This window comes from Mesocricetus auratus, unplaced genomic scaffold (genome assembly GCF_017639785.1).
Source record: "Mesocricetus auratus isolate SY011 unplaced genomic scaffold, BCM_Maur_2.0 Super-Scaffold_100022, whole genome shotgun sequence".
In the NCBI taxonomy this organism is placed as follows: Eukaryota; Metazoa; Chordata; class Mammalia; order Rodentia; family Cricetidae; genus Mesocricetus; species Mesocricetus auratus.
Genome location: NW_024429203.1, coordinates 27,073,411 through 27,088,304, shown reverse-complemented (window position 1 = coordinate 27,088,304; position 14,894 = coordinate 27,073,411). Strand labels below are relative to the sequence as shown.

At 40.8% G+C, this 14,894-nt stretch overlaps 1 protein-coding gene and 1 long non-coding RNA gene across 11 annotated transcripts in view; one reads left to right on the top strand and one right to left on the bottom strand.

Annotated features, from left to right (window-relative positions):
- The window catches only part of LOC101844186 (NXPE family member 1), a 34,890-nt gene extending 23,961 nt beyond the window's left edge, over positions 1-10,929 (bottom strand). For 4 of the 10 annotated variants that reach the window (XM_040730206.1, XM_040730209.1, XM_021226774.2 and 1 more), the window contains exon 1: positions 10,424-10,718. Coding sequence is in view for 2 of the 10 variants with exons in the window: in XM_040730204.1 (XP_040586138.1) it covers positions 10,026-10,138 (113 nt within the window). In the remaining 8 variants the exon portion in view is untranslated. Of the gene's footprint in view, positions 1-10,025; positions 10,162-10,423; positions 10,719-10,772 lie in introns of those variants that run through there. The other 6 variants (XM_013112917.3, XM_040730207.1, XM_040730208.1 and 3 more) reach the window with 4 other exon arrangements.
- The window catches only part of LOC106021090, a 46,555-nt gene that overhangs the window by 22,961 nt on the left and 8,700 nt on the right, over positions 1-14,894 (top strand). Inside the window, exons 3-5 of the long non-coding RNA XR_005870404.1 lie at positions 1,659-1,724; positions 5,605-5,697; positions 6,243-6,320. This is a non-coding gene — a long non-coding RNA (uncharacterized LOC106021090). The remainder of the gene's footprint in view (positions 1-1,658; positions 1,725-5,604; positions 5,698-6,242; positions 6,321-14,894) is intronic.

Here is a 14,894-nt window from a genome sequence, read left to right as displayed (position 1 = left end):
AGCCAGAATTTGGCCAGGATTGCTGGCTATGATATGACACCTGGCCCTTGTGCTACATAAACAATAAACCATACTGTCAGCCCATCGACTGACAAAACACTGTGACTGGGGGTACTACAAATTAAAATTAGAGGACTTAACCTACTCACTTCCCCTTGTTCTGATGTCTGCTATTCTGCCTTATGGTTTAATTCATCTGGACAAAAACAATATTACAGAGCCCGAGACCACCTAATGGGTATATTCCAATGGTTTAAGTAAATGTGCCTTTTCTGATACCTTCCAAACTAAGTAGACAGGTTGATCAGGATCTCGAGGTTTTAAAAGTTTCTGTTTCTGATTTAAAACAATATTTAGATTCCCTTGCAAAAAAACGATTCTACAAAATTGAAAAGGCTTAGACTCCTCAAAAGATAAAGGAAACTGTGTGTGTGTGTGTCTGGAAAAAAACCCTGTAATTTCTATGCTAATTGATCTATGCTAATTTACAATTTGTAAAAAGTCTTGCCACGGTTGAAAAAAAGCACTCAAAAAGAGAAAAAGACAAAGATATAAGTGAGATAGTTGGCACCAGTCTGTTCTCTTGGTATCGTATCCCCTGACCCTGCTATCAGCCCTGACAGGCCTTTAACTCTCATTCTAACTAGACTAACAGAGAGCCTGCATCTTAAACTACAACATGATGAGTCCATGATTTGACTCATTCACTCAGGCCAGTGGGGAAGGGACGTAAACAGAACCCCAGACCCTACTAGGCCCCCAGACCTTAGCACAATTGACTCCATGATGGAAGTACCATTCAGACTGTAAAACTCATCATGCAGATAGCACCACATGCCAAAACTAAAACAAAGGCCTAATCCATAATAATCCATACAGTCCTGGGAAAGCCTCAAACTCTACAAACCTTGCTTTTTGGCTTCTGTAGTTCTGCTTTTGGCTAACTGTTCTTCTTAACTGAAGTATGTCAACACAGGACTTTGTTGTTGTTGGGTTTTGTGTGTGTGTGTGTGTGTGTGTGTGCTTAAGAGCTCACCCTGAGAAAGGCTCAGTGTTACACTGGGAACCTTAGCACCCAGTGAATTTGCCAGCAGGCTAGTAAATACTTTCCACTGGATTAACCCTGTGTCTGAGAGGTCGTCTCTAGTGAATACCTTACAACAGAGGTACCATTCTGGCCACAAAACTCAGCAAGTAGACAGCATTGCCTGTCAAAACTGAAACAAAGACTTAATTCATTGAAGTCTATAGCTCTGGGAAAGTCTCTAAATATACGTTGATACTACTTGGCTAACTGACTATCTGTTCTTATTAGTTAAAATATATCGACCATGGATATGATTTTGTGCTTAAAAGATTATCCCAAGCAAAGCTCGGGGCTACACTAGGATCCCAAATACCCAGCTAATAAAGATGTTCTACTGGCTTAAACCAGTGTCATAGTAGTCTTCTCTGGTGAGTATGCCACAACAGATCTGTTGTTGGTACTCATAGTTAGAGACATAGCTGGACCACACTTAAGGGGATAGTGAACACAGAGGTTCACTCTATTGATCTATTTCAGGGGAGGGTCCATCACTCCACAAGCTCTCAAGAGAAAACCTGAGTAGATAGTTACAAGAGGAGAAATGAAATCTCGTTATATTTTCTTGTTTCAGCTACTGCTATTTGTTTACCCACTTCCTCATGCCACACCCAGTGGTGAAGGCTGACTGTATCTGGAGGTCAGTATCTTTTTAATTCATATTCCTTTTCTTGCCATTGCTATTGCTGCTTGGTAAAGGGGTATTTCCAACTTACTGCTTATAGATTGCCTTGGTTAAAAAAAACTAACATCTTAGTAGGGTGTGTCTATTGCCATGCACAAAACTTAAGTCTAAATGGATCAAAGACCTCAACATAAATCCAGCCACACTGAACCTCTTAGAAGAGAAAGTGGGAGGTACCCTTGAATGAATTGGAACAGAAGACTGCTTCCTGAACATAACACCAGTAGCACAGACACTGAGATTGACAATTAATAAATGGGACCTCCTGAAACTGAGAAGCTTCTGTAAGGCAAAGGGCACAGTCATCAAGACAAAAAGGCACCCCCCAGATTGGGAAAAGATATTCACTAGCCCCACATCTGACAGAGGACTGATCTCCAAAATTTACAAAGAACTCAAGAAGCAAGTCTCCAAAACACTAAAGGATCCAACTAAAAAGCAGGGGACTGATCTAAATAGAGAATTCTCAATTGAGGAGTATAAAATGGCTGAGAGACACTTGAGAAAGTGCTCAACATCCTTAGCCATTAGGGAGATGCAAATCAAAACAACTCTGAGATATCATCTTACTCTTGTCAGAATGGTGAAAATCAAAAACACCAATGACAGTTTGTGCTGGAGAGAATGTGGAGAAAGGGGAACACTCCTCCACTGCTGGTGGGAGTGCCAACTAGTACAGCCACTATGGAAATCAGTATGGAGATTCCTCAGGAAAATGGGTCTGAGTCTACCACAAGACCCAGCAATTCCACTCTTAGGCATATACCCCAAAGATGCCCATTCACACAACAAGGATGTATGTTCCACTATGTTCATAGCAGCATTATATGTAATAGCTAGATCCTGGAAGCAACCTAGATGCCCCACAACTTAAGAGTGGATAGAGAAAATGTGGTACATTTTCACAATGGAGTACTACTCAGCAGAGAAAAACAATAGAATCTTGAAATTTACAGGCAAATGGATGGCACTAGAGGAAACCATCCTGAGTGAGGTAACCAAAACACAAAAGACAAACATGATATGTACTCACTCATATATGGATTTTAGATATGGATCAGGGGAGTGTCAGCCTACAATCCCAGTGCCAGTGAGTCTGGGAAACAAGGAGGTTTCCAAGAGAGATGCATGATACCCCAGAGAAGGTGGAATGAGGCAAGATCTCCTGAACAGATTGGGAACATCGGGCGAGGGGAGAGGGAACCAAAAAAAGAGAGGGGGATAAGAGGAGGGGCGAAGAAGGCATGGGGGAGCAGGAAGGTTGAGTTGAGGTAAGAATAGAGGAGAGCAGGATGAGAGATACCATAATAGATCAAGTCATTATAGGCTTGAGGAGAGAGCTGACACTAGTGAGATCTCCAGAGATCTAAAAGGATAACACCAACTGGCAAACTAAACAATAGTGGAGAGACTACACTAATAGCCCATCCTTGATGATAGGGTTGATGACTACCCTACATGCCATCCTAGAACCTTCATCCAGGGACTGATGGAAACAAAGACAGATACCCACAGCTAAACACTGAACTGAACTCCTGGAACCTAGTGACAGAGATGGATGAGCAAAGGGGTCAAGACCATGATGATGAAACCCACAAAGACATCTGACAGGATAAGGGGGAGCGCTTGAATCCCAGACTGATGGCTGAGAGGCCAACAGGGGACTGATCCAGGGAGGAGGCCACAGAAATCACTAGGGCTTTGGGTAGTAGATCAGTGTTTATCATGGTTTATGAATGAGCTTTGGGAGCCCAATCCAAATAGAGGGATGCTCTCTCAGCCTGGACACATGGGGAAGGGCCTAGGTCCTGCCCAGGATGAAATGACAGAGTTTAGAGATCCCCCCCAAGGAGGGCCTCACCCTCCCTGGGGAATGATGTGGGGGGCTGGAGGGCTGGTGGAGGGACAAGGGAGGAGGGGTGGGAGAGGGTGCTGGGACTGACATGTGTAACATTCACGTTTCTAATTTAAATAAAAGCATATATTGAGAAAAAATAAATAAGTAAACAGTCAAGGGAGGGGAAATTAATAGTAATATCAAGCTGTGATGCCTAGTGAACAACTTGCTCTCTTTAGGGCTGAAGTTGATAGCTCTTATTCAAATGCTGATAGTGTCTCTGCATACAGGAAGATGTCTATGGATTTTTGCCATAATTTTTGAATACCATTTGAGATTGCCTCCATATTTCTTCATTTCAAAAAATTACAAAACATGAAAAATCATCACAAAAAACTAACATTTTAGTAGGGTGTAATTTACATATAATAAACATACATGCATCTAAATACAAAGTTCCAAGAATGTTGAGAAATGCTTATGTCTGTGTAGCTACTTCACTCGACACTAACTTGTTATTATTATGCCATTTCTCAATCAGCTATGGCCCTCCCTTCTGACTGCCATGTGTCTGGTCACTGAAAAACACAGATCCGAGTTTGGGTTCTTAAACAGATGGACTTTTCTTGGGCTACATATGATAATGCACATAATAAATTCATTTGTGTATGTTTTTTCTTTGTTGAGATTTATTTATTTTTATTTATGTGCGTGTGTTCCTGCATGTACTGTGTATATGCAGTACACATAGAGCCCAAAGGGATATGTTGGATCCTCTGGAACTGGAGTTACAGATAGCCACTTTGTGGGTTCTGAGACACTAATCTGGGTCCTCTGGAAGATCAGTCAGTGCTGTGTAGATGGTGCTTTCTGTCCCACCTGGTCCCACAGCCGTTTAGTCCCAAATAAATACACAGAGGCTTATGTTAATTAGAAACTGTTTGGCCAATGGCTCAGCCTTCTTATTGGCTATCCCTCTCTTAATTATTAATTCATATCTATTAATCTATGTATTTTCACATGGTCTCGGGCTTACTGGTGATGTCTGGTCCCCTTTCTTCATCGACAGCTACATGGTGTCTCCCTGGCAGCTTTTATCTCCCTTCCTCTTCCCAGAATTCTCCTAGTCTGGTAGGCCTGCTTATACTTCCTGCCTTGCTGCTGTACAATTGGTGTTTTATTCATCAACCAGTAAGAGAAACAAATATTAAAAGCATACGGAAGGAAACTCCCTCATCATCTCTTTTCTGTCCAAATGAAACAAAAGGCTTTAACTTTAACATAGTAAGAATATATATGTATATATATATATATATCAAAACAGTTGATATATCAAGTAAGAACTATAGCTAGAAATAACTAACATTGGACTAAATTTAATGAAAATATTCTATCATATATCTTATCCTTGTGAGTCTAAAGTTTTGTACATAACTTATTTTTTATCATAACTAGTGAAAACCATAACTATAACTATCTGTCTTTTGTACAGAGTTATAAGGGCTTGAACCACTTTACTTATATCTCCTGGTTTATATTCTGCCTTACCTGATTTGTTTGCATCAGTAGAATGTAGGGGCTCCAGAGATTGGTGTTTTCCACCAGTCCAGTCTCTTTTTGTTTGTGTTTTGAGACAAACTCTCACTGTGTAGTCCTGGTTAGCATGGGACTTGCTATGTAGACTAGGCTGGTCTCAAACCCTCAGAGATCCATCTGCCTCTGCCTCCTGAGTGATGGAATTAAGAATGTGCCAAAACACTTAGCCTATAATATACTATTAGTGAACTGCTTTTGAGGATCCATCATCATTGTGACATTTGTCAGTTCTTTGTTTCTTTTAATTATTGAACAGGATTCCATTTTATGGATACATCCAACAAACTGTGTGTGTGTGTGTGCGTGTGTTCATGAGCACGTGGTTGTGCATGTGGGTACATGTGGACAGCAGAGGTCAATGTTTGGTGCCTTTCTCTGATCTGTTTTATTTTTTTGGACAAGGTCTCTCAATGGATCTGCTCATTTGGTTAGACTGGCTGGCCAGCAAGCCTCAGGGATCCTCTTCTCTCTTCCTTCCCAGGTCTGGGCTTTAAGGTATGTGCTACCATGCTGGGATTTTTACATGAATTCTGGAACGAATATTCAGCTCTCCATACTTGTGTGGTGAGCATTTTACTAACTGAGCCATTTATGCAGCCCCACATTCTACATTTCAACCTTTTTGTCATTTTATGAACATATGAATTATTGCAAGTCCAGGGAAGCTTCTATGAGTTTTCATAAACAGTTCTCTACATAAACAAAGGCTTTCATAAATACTGGAGTGGTTGGATATTTTACTGCAAATGCCTGCCAGACTTTGTTACTGTTAATCTGTAATAATGACTCTAGTAATAGACACTAAGTCCTCTGCCTTGTTCGGATGTATATAGACTTAAGTCTATGTGCCTGATTATGTTGTTGTTGTTGTTTTTTAAACATGAATCTTTATTGGCCACAGGTACTTGAGAGGGCTGAAGTGGAGGAATGGGTGGCACTGGTGCCAGTCTGGCCATAACCAAGTCTCTCAGTTTTCTTAGACTACAAACTGCAAAATGGTTCCTTACAGTGGGTCACAAATGACATCCCTTGTCTGTCAGGTGGGCTGATTTCCTCGAGGCCCTGTGGTGTCGCTGAGCACCCAGTCAAGGACACAAGACCAACCACCTTCTCTCCAGGTACTTCCTGTTTCAGATTTTCTCTTGGGAGTACCCCTCAAACATGCCTCCCTTCCCCTCCAACCACCTTTGATTCTTGTATTACCTTCAAGGTCACAATTTTCTATAGTTTTGTGGGTTACTTCAAGGGATCAAGGCTGATGGACACAGGTTAATTGGCTGAGGAAAAAGACCATGTAGCTCCCACCAGCATGACTCCCTTCCTCAGGGACCCAGTTTCCTCCAGAGTTTGCGAATTTTTAGTTTTAATTTGATTGATTTTCACCATCCTTAAATGTATTCAAAGTAATTTTAAAAATTCATCTATACTTTCAAGAGTTTTCTACTGGGACACAGTAGTCCCACACAACTTATTTTTCCCACCAGGAATTTTCTCATCTGAATTTGACATTATCAACACACCTGCATACCTTCACCTTTCTGTTTGGATTTATTTGTCCTCTCTGTCTATGTTCCTCCTTCAGTCTTTTTTATTTTTCTCTGTTAATCGGATTTAAAATTATTGTATTTTCCTAAAGGATTTGGAGTGCCAGTTATACAGGCTACTTAAGTAATTTCTAGTGTATTTGAGAGATTTCATCCTTTGACTTCATCTTTTTTTAGTTTCTTTCTCTCTCTCTCTCTCTCTCTCTCTCTCTCTCTCTCTCTCTCTCTCTCTCTCTCTCTCTCTCTCTCTCTGTGTGTGTTGCGTGCATACATACATGATCTCTCAAGCCACTGTGTATGTGGAGAACAGAAGACAATTTTTTGTTTTGTTTTGTTTCCTGGCTGCCCTGGAACTCACTTTATAGACCAAGTTAGCCTTGATTTTTCTTTTCTTGGACAATTCTTTAAGAAATAATTTATTTATTTTTACTTTACACACAATGGTGTTTTTCCTGCACGTATGTCTATGTGAAGGAATCAGATCCTTTGATACTGGAGCTACAGACAGCTGTGAGCTGCAATGTGGGTGCTGGGAATTGAACCCCTGGGGTTCCCTGAAAGCACTGCCAGTGCTCTTAACCACTGAGCCACCTCTCCAGCCCCCTGCAGAAGACAATTTGAAGGAGAGTCAGTTCTTTCCTTCTAGTGTAGTTTCCAGGAACTGAACTCAGGGCATCAGGTTCAGAAGCAAATGCCATTACTCCACAAACCTTCTCTATAGCACTTAGTTTCTAAAATTAATTTACACTTAAATATTTCCCAGGAGGTGAAGGAGCTTATAAAATTATACTACATTTATGTTGAATTATCTCACATGCTTGTTGTCGTTAACATTGCCAGGCAATTTTAGTTTTACAATTATTTTTATTTATATACTATAAATTATTACTTTGTAGAATACTTATTTATATAGATTCTCATTTTTTATTCTTTCTTACATTTCTGTTTTATCATTTAGGGATACTCTCTCTTCTGCTTAACATCTACCTATGATACTTCATAATTTTAAAACTTCTGGTGACAGATTCTCAAAATTGCATTTTCCCTCTTATTTTATTTTTATACTGAGGGTTATTTTTGCTGAGTGTAATTCTATGTTGTCAAGTATTTGACATATTTAAAGTGCATTGCTTCTTTAAAGGTTTACTTCACTTTTCTTTTAGATCCCTAATCACTCTGTTCTTGTCTTTTTTTTTTCTAGAATCTAGATCCCTCTGGTTCCACTGTCTTGATTGCTCTCTGATGTTTCATTTTGACTGAAAATAAAATTTTTCAGTTTCTTTTTCATTTGTTCCTATGAGGAAGTTATAAATTAGTTTAAGAGTTTTGGAACTATAACTCCCACATGTGTAGATATTTACTATACACACATGTGTATGCTTATTTGTGTGTGTGTGTGTATGTGTGTGTGTATGTTCAGTATATATAGTTAATTTTATTTATAGAACTGTTTTTCCTGCATGTATATTTGTATACTACTTGCATGTCTTGTGCCTAAGGAGATCTCTGATCGCTCAGAACTGGAACTACAGATGGTGTTGAGTCACCATGTGGATGCTGGGAATTGAACTCTGGAACTTTGGAAGATTAAGAAGAGCAACAAGTGCTCTTAATCAGTGAGTCACTGGGATATCTGTTTATCTATATTTTTTTAATTTGTTGAGAATTTCATAGTGCACATAATATATTTTTATCATAGTCACTCTCACACTGTGACTTCTAACTCCTTTCAGATCCACCCCCCATTCCTCTTCCAACTTCATGCCCTGTTTCTAATTTTATTATTTTTTTTTGCGGTGGACCCACTGAATCCAACGGTACCGCCCATAAACTCATGGGTGTGGGACCATCTTTTACAGCACCGTAGACCTACCAAGGGCCACACACTTAAAGAAAACAACCCTTCTTACAAAACCCATTGGCTGTCAACAGCTCCCTAGCTAGTGATATGGGTTATGGACACCTCCCTGCTGTCAGTTGATGCTGACAGGCAACATAATTATATATATGTGCATATTATATATCATTAAATATATGCATATATTTCTTTTAAAATATATTCTTGTGGCTGATATATAGAAATTCTTGTGATTCATTTTTATAGGATTTCCCAGCAACACACATTCAGAGCCGAGATGATTATACATAACTTATTGACTATTTTATCGGCCTCACCTTCATTGCTAGTTTAAATTTTTCACCAAAAGTGCATGAATACCTGGTGTCTAATGTACAGTATTTGCTCTTTCAGTGAGTGCTATTTGACTGAGGAAGTTCTTTTCTAAAAGAAACACTTCCCTGTTTTTAACACTGTTAGAAGTTGAGCAACTTTGAAAGGCCTTTTTTGATTCATCAGGGTAGTTAGAATTTTTTTAAAATGCATTTTCATGTGTGATGGATTACATTAATATATTTTCTAAAGTCAAAGCATGTTACCAATGATGGCTGAAGTTCAGCTGGGTCATAATGTAAGTTTCAATTTCAATATGACCCTACTGTTGGTGAGACTGTAAATTAATACAGTCATTTTTTGAAGTGTATGCCGCTGTCTTGTTTATCTGCTCTGTTTTAAACTGTATCTATTTGGACCTTTGGCCTAGGTAATTCACTGTTTGTAGATCACAAAGATCTCATACTCAGGCCCATAAAAAAAAAAAAAGAATCCCTGCTTTTTTTTTTTTAAACTTCAGTTGACTATGTAATTCTGTATGTGAATAACATGAACATGAATATGTATTACTAGCTTAAAAAATAGTTAAGAGAATCTCCTGGAAGACCCAAGCAAGTTTTCAGAGGCAATACCCACAGTTCAAGGGGATGTGCCAGAGTGGAGGAAGTCAGAGTATGGTAACCCTTCCCCATGATTCTCTGTGTATGTTAAACACACTCACAAAGCAAAACATCCAAAGACAAATTTTAAAAAGATGCCTCTGTTCTTCTGACTTAAGAAGACAACCTTCTACAGAATGGCACCAGTCCAACAGCATGACTCCCTCCCTTTAGAAAGCTTTCCAGAATAATCCTAGACCATACTGAGTTTTCTCACACTCCAAGGTCCCACGGCATATTCACATATACCCCATCACTATACTATCACACGAGAAAAACCAAGCTGAGCAGCATGATCAAATACAAAGAAATATTACTGGTATTGTGGGGCTTTTCCCCGGGTAGATGCTACAAGCATCTGCGTGCCAGATACTGTGCAGAGAGCAGTCAAAGGCACAATCCCTCCCAAGTCTATTTAAGTGAACCCATGATTCTGTTTGGGTTACTTACAGGAAGGAACATGGGTAGCTCAAAGGCAGCCACGCCACTGGGGAGCCCACGGCCACATGGGTGATGGCTCCCATAAACTGTGTCGCTGGAGCTCTCTGGTCCGACCCGCACATAGCTCCACTGGGTCATCAGCTGTTTATATATTGCTTTTATAACTTTTGGGAGGAGCCTCGTAGTCTTGCAGCTTTCTGAGACTTTTAGAACTGTTTTAGATTCTGGCCCGATTCCTAGGAACTCCCTTCTAGGGAGAAAGGTTTTAATTTGAAGGAAACAGTTACACCACACTTTTGTAGTGTAACAACCCAAATACTGTAGGGGAAAAAAGGCAAAAACAAAGCGTGTGGAGGAAGCAGCCTTTCTTTTGATGCTCAGTCCAAATGAAGCTCTTTGAAACTCACCTTCCTCCTTTTCGTCTATCTGGGGTAGTCTTTTCCGTTTCCACTTGGGGCTGTAGTTGTCCGGGGAGATGCGTGATACTTCTTCCTTCTGTGGCCTATTTTAACGTTCAAAATTGATATAGTTAACAATGCAAGCTTTGTATTTGTGCAATGTGGCAAAAGCTTTGTGAGCAAAGGGGAAAGAAGAGCAAGGGTGAGGGAGAAAAGGGAGGGGGAGAGGGAGGAAGAGAGAGACGGGAGAAAGAGGGAGAGGGAGAGGAAGGGGGAGTGCAGAGCCAGACAAGAGAGCAGGGCAAGACCAGAGCACAGAGCAGCAGTGGGAAAGACAGACAGGAAGGAGGTGACTCACCGTTTGCCTTTCTCTGTTTTAGGTTCTCCTCTTCTATTTAGGTTCTTTATCTCAAGTCATTACGACACCCAAATGCAAGGGGCGCTAGAGATCCACCTTGATTTAGTGACAGATCCTAACATCTAGCAGCTGTTTCCGTGTTTGTGAGCAGAAGCAAGGAACCTAATATCTTCAGCAAAAGGGACCCTTGAATGCCTTAGGCCCAGTATGACAGTAGGAAGGGTTACCAAAGGAGGTAACAAATAAAAACTCAGCCCCCCCCCCAGTAGGTAGTCTCTTAGCTCTGCAGTCCTTCCTCCTTCCTCTCCTTAGGAGGGGGTTGTCTGTAATGCTTGCCACAGAAGTTTGCTTTTGTTTGCTCTGAGCTTTTTTAATTCTTCAGTCTATGGACATCTATGGACAAAAAGAAGCTACCTGCTAGCCAGCTTCAGTTGTCACCAAGCAACAAGCTTTGAAGCCTACAGAGTTCTTGGTCTCCATCCTGACAGCCTAGTGAGGGTCCAACTCACACCCAGTCCTGACAGGGACACAGAGAAGGTCCGGGTAGAAGGAAAGTTCCAACAAAAAATTTCTGTCATAAAATTTCTGTCATATAAATCATTCAAAGGACTGCTGGAAGAATTTGATTCAGGAAATAGAAAAGGCTGGGTCTTTAAGGAAGGGTAGGGAGGAAAATTCCATGGCCAGTGCAGCCTCCAGCAGCACAGGGACCTAGAAAGGTAATGGTAGACAGACATACAAGACTCTGGGTTCACTTAAAGCAGGAATCATTTTTACTTTTCCCATTGCTGTTTATATTGTTTCGTTAGCTGCTAGAGAGGGCATCACCAGCAAAACTTAAGCAAACAGTGCCTGCCTTTAACCCCTTTTTCTGAGTTCTTCTTCTGCACTTTGCTGGCTTTGTTTTGTCCCAAGGGCATTCTTCCCAGGCTTTGCAGTCACCAGGCCATATCTAGGTCAGAGTTTGTGTTTGAGTAAAGAACTGCTTGAATAAGAAACATCTGGACTATAACGAATGAATAGAGGAGGAGGGAGTGAAATAACAATAGACATCTGAAGCAAGTCATAAAGATCACACTATTAACCATTTATCTAAAAAAACTACTATAATACTTGGAATTTTGTATATAAATATACATGCAGAGTTTAAGTTTTCTCATCTGGACTGGCAATGCTCCCTGCAAGAGCAAAAGACCACCTAACAGAACTCCCAATACCAGACACAAGGAGCCCTCTTTTGAGTTGTTGGTCAGGGCTGTCCAAGAGACACCCAAAACATATGGCCTATTGCTATTGCCCTTGGTTACTCCCCAGGGGTGGAAGTTTAGTCCCTATTGCAGAAGACACCAGGCACTTCAGAACTGGGACCCAGAGGCCCCCAAGCTGAAACTGACCTGCTTGAGGACTAGCTTTTATAGTACCAGAAGATGCTTTGCAAGCTTCCAAAGGAGGGAAGCAACCAACAGTCCTACGCCATTGATGACTGTGAACCATAAAAACAAAGGGCACAGTAGGGGCACACATACCTTGTCAGTAACCAATAGTTCTCTAACTGGACTGAAGACCCACTCAACTAGAAATGCCTGATACTAGAGACCTAACCAATTACTCAGTGCTGGAGAAGTCATGGATCTTGGAGGAGAACCTGTAACCCCTACTTTACTAAACCAGTATAATCCCTAATAACTATCTATAAACATTTGTCCTTATGCCCACAGATAAGTGTAGTCTTCACTCCTCATCAAGGAAACTGCTCTTTGCAACAGATGGAGACCCTTATAGAAAACCACAACCAATCAAAATGCAGAGCTGTAGAGCCCAGTCCCAGTGGATATATCTACAACACAGCTCCCCCTTACTAAGGCTCAGGGAATATTCTAGAAGGGGAAATATTTAGAGAGATTGTAAGAGCCAGAGGCTCAGGGAGTCTGCTCTGAAACTGTGTGTCTTGGTAATGTGAAAAGCTACACTCATAAAGTCTGATCAATAAAGCAGCCCAAATGTCAACTGAGCTAGGAAGACACCAAAGAAAATGCCACAGTGGTGGTGAAGAGCCCACGAGGCCTACAGAAAAAAGTCCAGGCAAATGAGAAATGCTGGAAGTGGGAAAAAAAGATCTTTCTCAGGGAAGAGCAGCCAGTTGGTTATCCATTATCAAATGGTCAGTCCTGAAATATGCATATGCTACATTGTATAAACAATTATGCAACAGACAATATGCCACACTGGATAGACTGAGCAGGTTATATTTAGGAATAAAACTGCATTAAAAAAAAAGGAATCACGAATTTGAAAAAGAGCAAGGAGGGATATGTGGGAGGGTCTGGAGGAAGTAATGGAAGGGAGAAACAATGGGAGTAATTATAATCTTAAAAATTGAAGAAAAAAAGAACTTCTCAAAGCAAGGACTCAACTTCTCCAAGTGCTGAGATCTCCCTCCCATCACCCCATAAAACTTTCTGAGATGACATCCCTTTTTGAAAGCAGGGACCACTTTTCAGCAAGGCAGATAATTTCTACCTTGTTTGCTCAGTTGGGCTTGAATGAAACCATCCTCCCCATCAAACTCTGTCTTCCAGTTTGTTCTGCTACAGGAGGCTGGCAGAAGGACATCCAGGCCCCAGTAGTGACTCTAGTTCATTCCTCTCCTGAAAGACTTCTTTGGTCTTGGAAGTGATGACTGGATTTCTGATTTTCTTCCACTTATGACTGAGTGTTGGGCTGCATTACCAGTTACCAGTTATAACCACTGTGACTGGATTAATATCTGCAGTAGTCTTCAGGAATGAGGTTTCCCTCCATGCTGGAGGTTCATGGCACTAGCAAGCTATGGGTGCCTGTCCTTTTTTCCTTTTAGTAGTCAGACTATTGTAGTCAAGAAATTCGAGTTTTCTAGGAACCTCACGCTGGGGTTAAGGAAAGGTGGTGCCATCCAGAGGAAGATTATCTTCCAGGAAAACATTTCACACAGTTCTGACCATTTATCAAGCCACTTTGCACAAAATACTGAAGTCCTGATAGTAATGGGTGGAACCTTACCTTGACTGGGACTGCTTAGCTATGCACATCTCTGAAGAAGTAGAATTGAGAGGATGTCACCGAGCCTCCTTTTCTCCTTCATGGGGCCCTGCTCTCCCTAGCCACAGGTCTTTGTCTTGGCTCACAGTATCACAAATTCCTTCTTGTGGAGTAGGACATAAATCTAACTAGTAAGCTGTTGGTGGTGCCCATAATAGTCATGACACCACTGCAAACAGTGTACAGTTCTTATCTGGCAGGTTGAGAGTGTGGCATAGAGACTTCAGTCAAGTAGAACTACTGGTGACAAATTTCCCCCAGTAGCCTGTGTAGGATCTACCAAAGTTACATATCAGGGAGACTTCCTTTTCTAGGGTCTCTCTTTACCATTTCTCTAATGGTTGCCTCTTTTCCAGACTACTTGAAATCTTCTCTGAGATACTATTATAACTCAATAGTCAATGCCACATAAGACTCTATCACCCTATTCCATAATATACTTTAGCATAGTGCTATTTTAATTAATTCATACATGGATACATGTGCTCTGGTCATATTCATTCCTACACTTCTCCTAACTCCTCCTTCATCCACCCTCTGCCTACCCAGCTTCATGCCTTCTTTTTTTTAATTCACTGAGTCCAATTTGTGCTGGCCAGACACTCAAGGGTGTGGGTTCATGCACTGGAGCATGAAATAGTACTTGTACTTTGTTTTTAATCATTACATAATTGATTTATATTTTTTTATTATCCTGTCCCTTCATTAGTTGGTAAAGTCTCGATGGCAGATATTTCAAGTGCTTTTTTTTCTTAAAAAGTAAAAACATTTTATTTATTTATGTATGTGTCCATGAGTGTATGTGCACCATGGGTATGCAGATGTCCTTAGAAGACGGTGTCAGATCACTTAGAGATCTTGACTTGAGTGACTTGATGTGGGTATTGGGAGCTGAACCAAATCTTTTGCAACAGCAGTTGGTACTGCTAACTGTTGAGCCATCTCTCCAGCTCTCACAATATCTCTAAAGACTAGAACAGTATCTGGAACATGGTAGGACCTTAATAAGTGTTTTGGACCCCACCCCGAGTGTGCAGTAGGCGC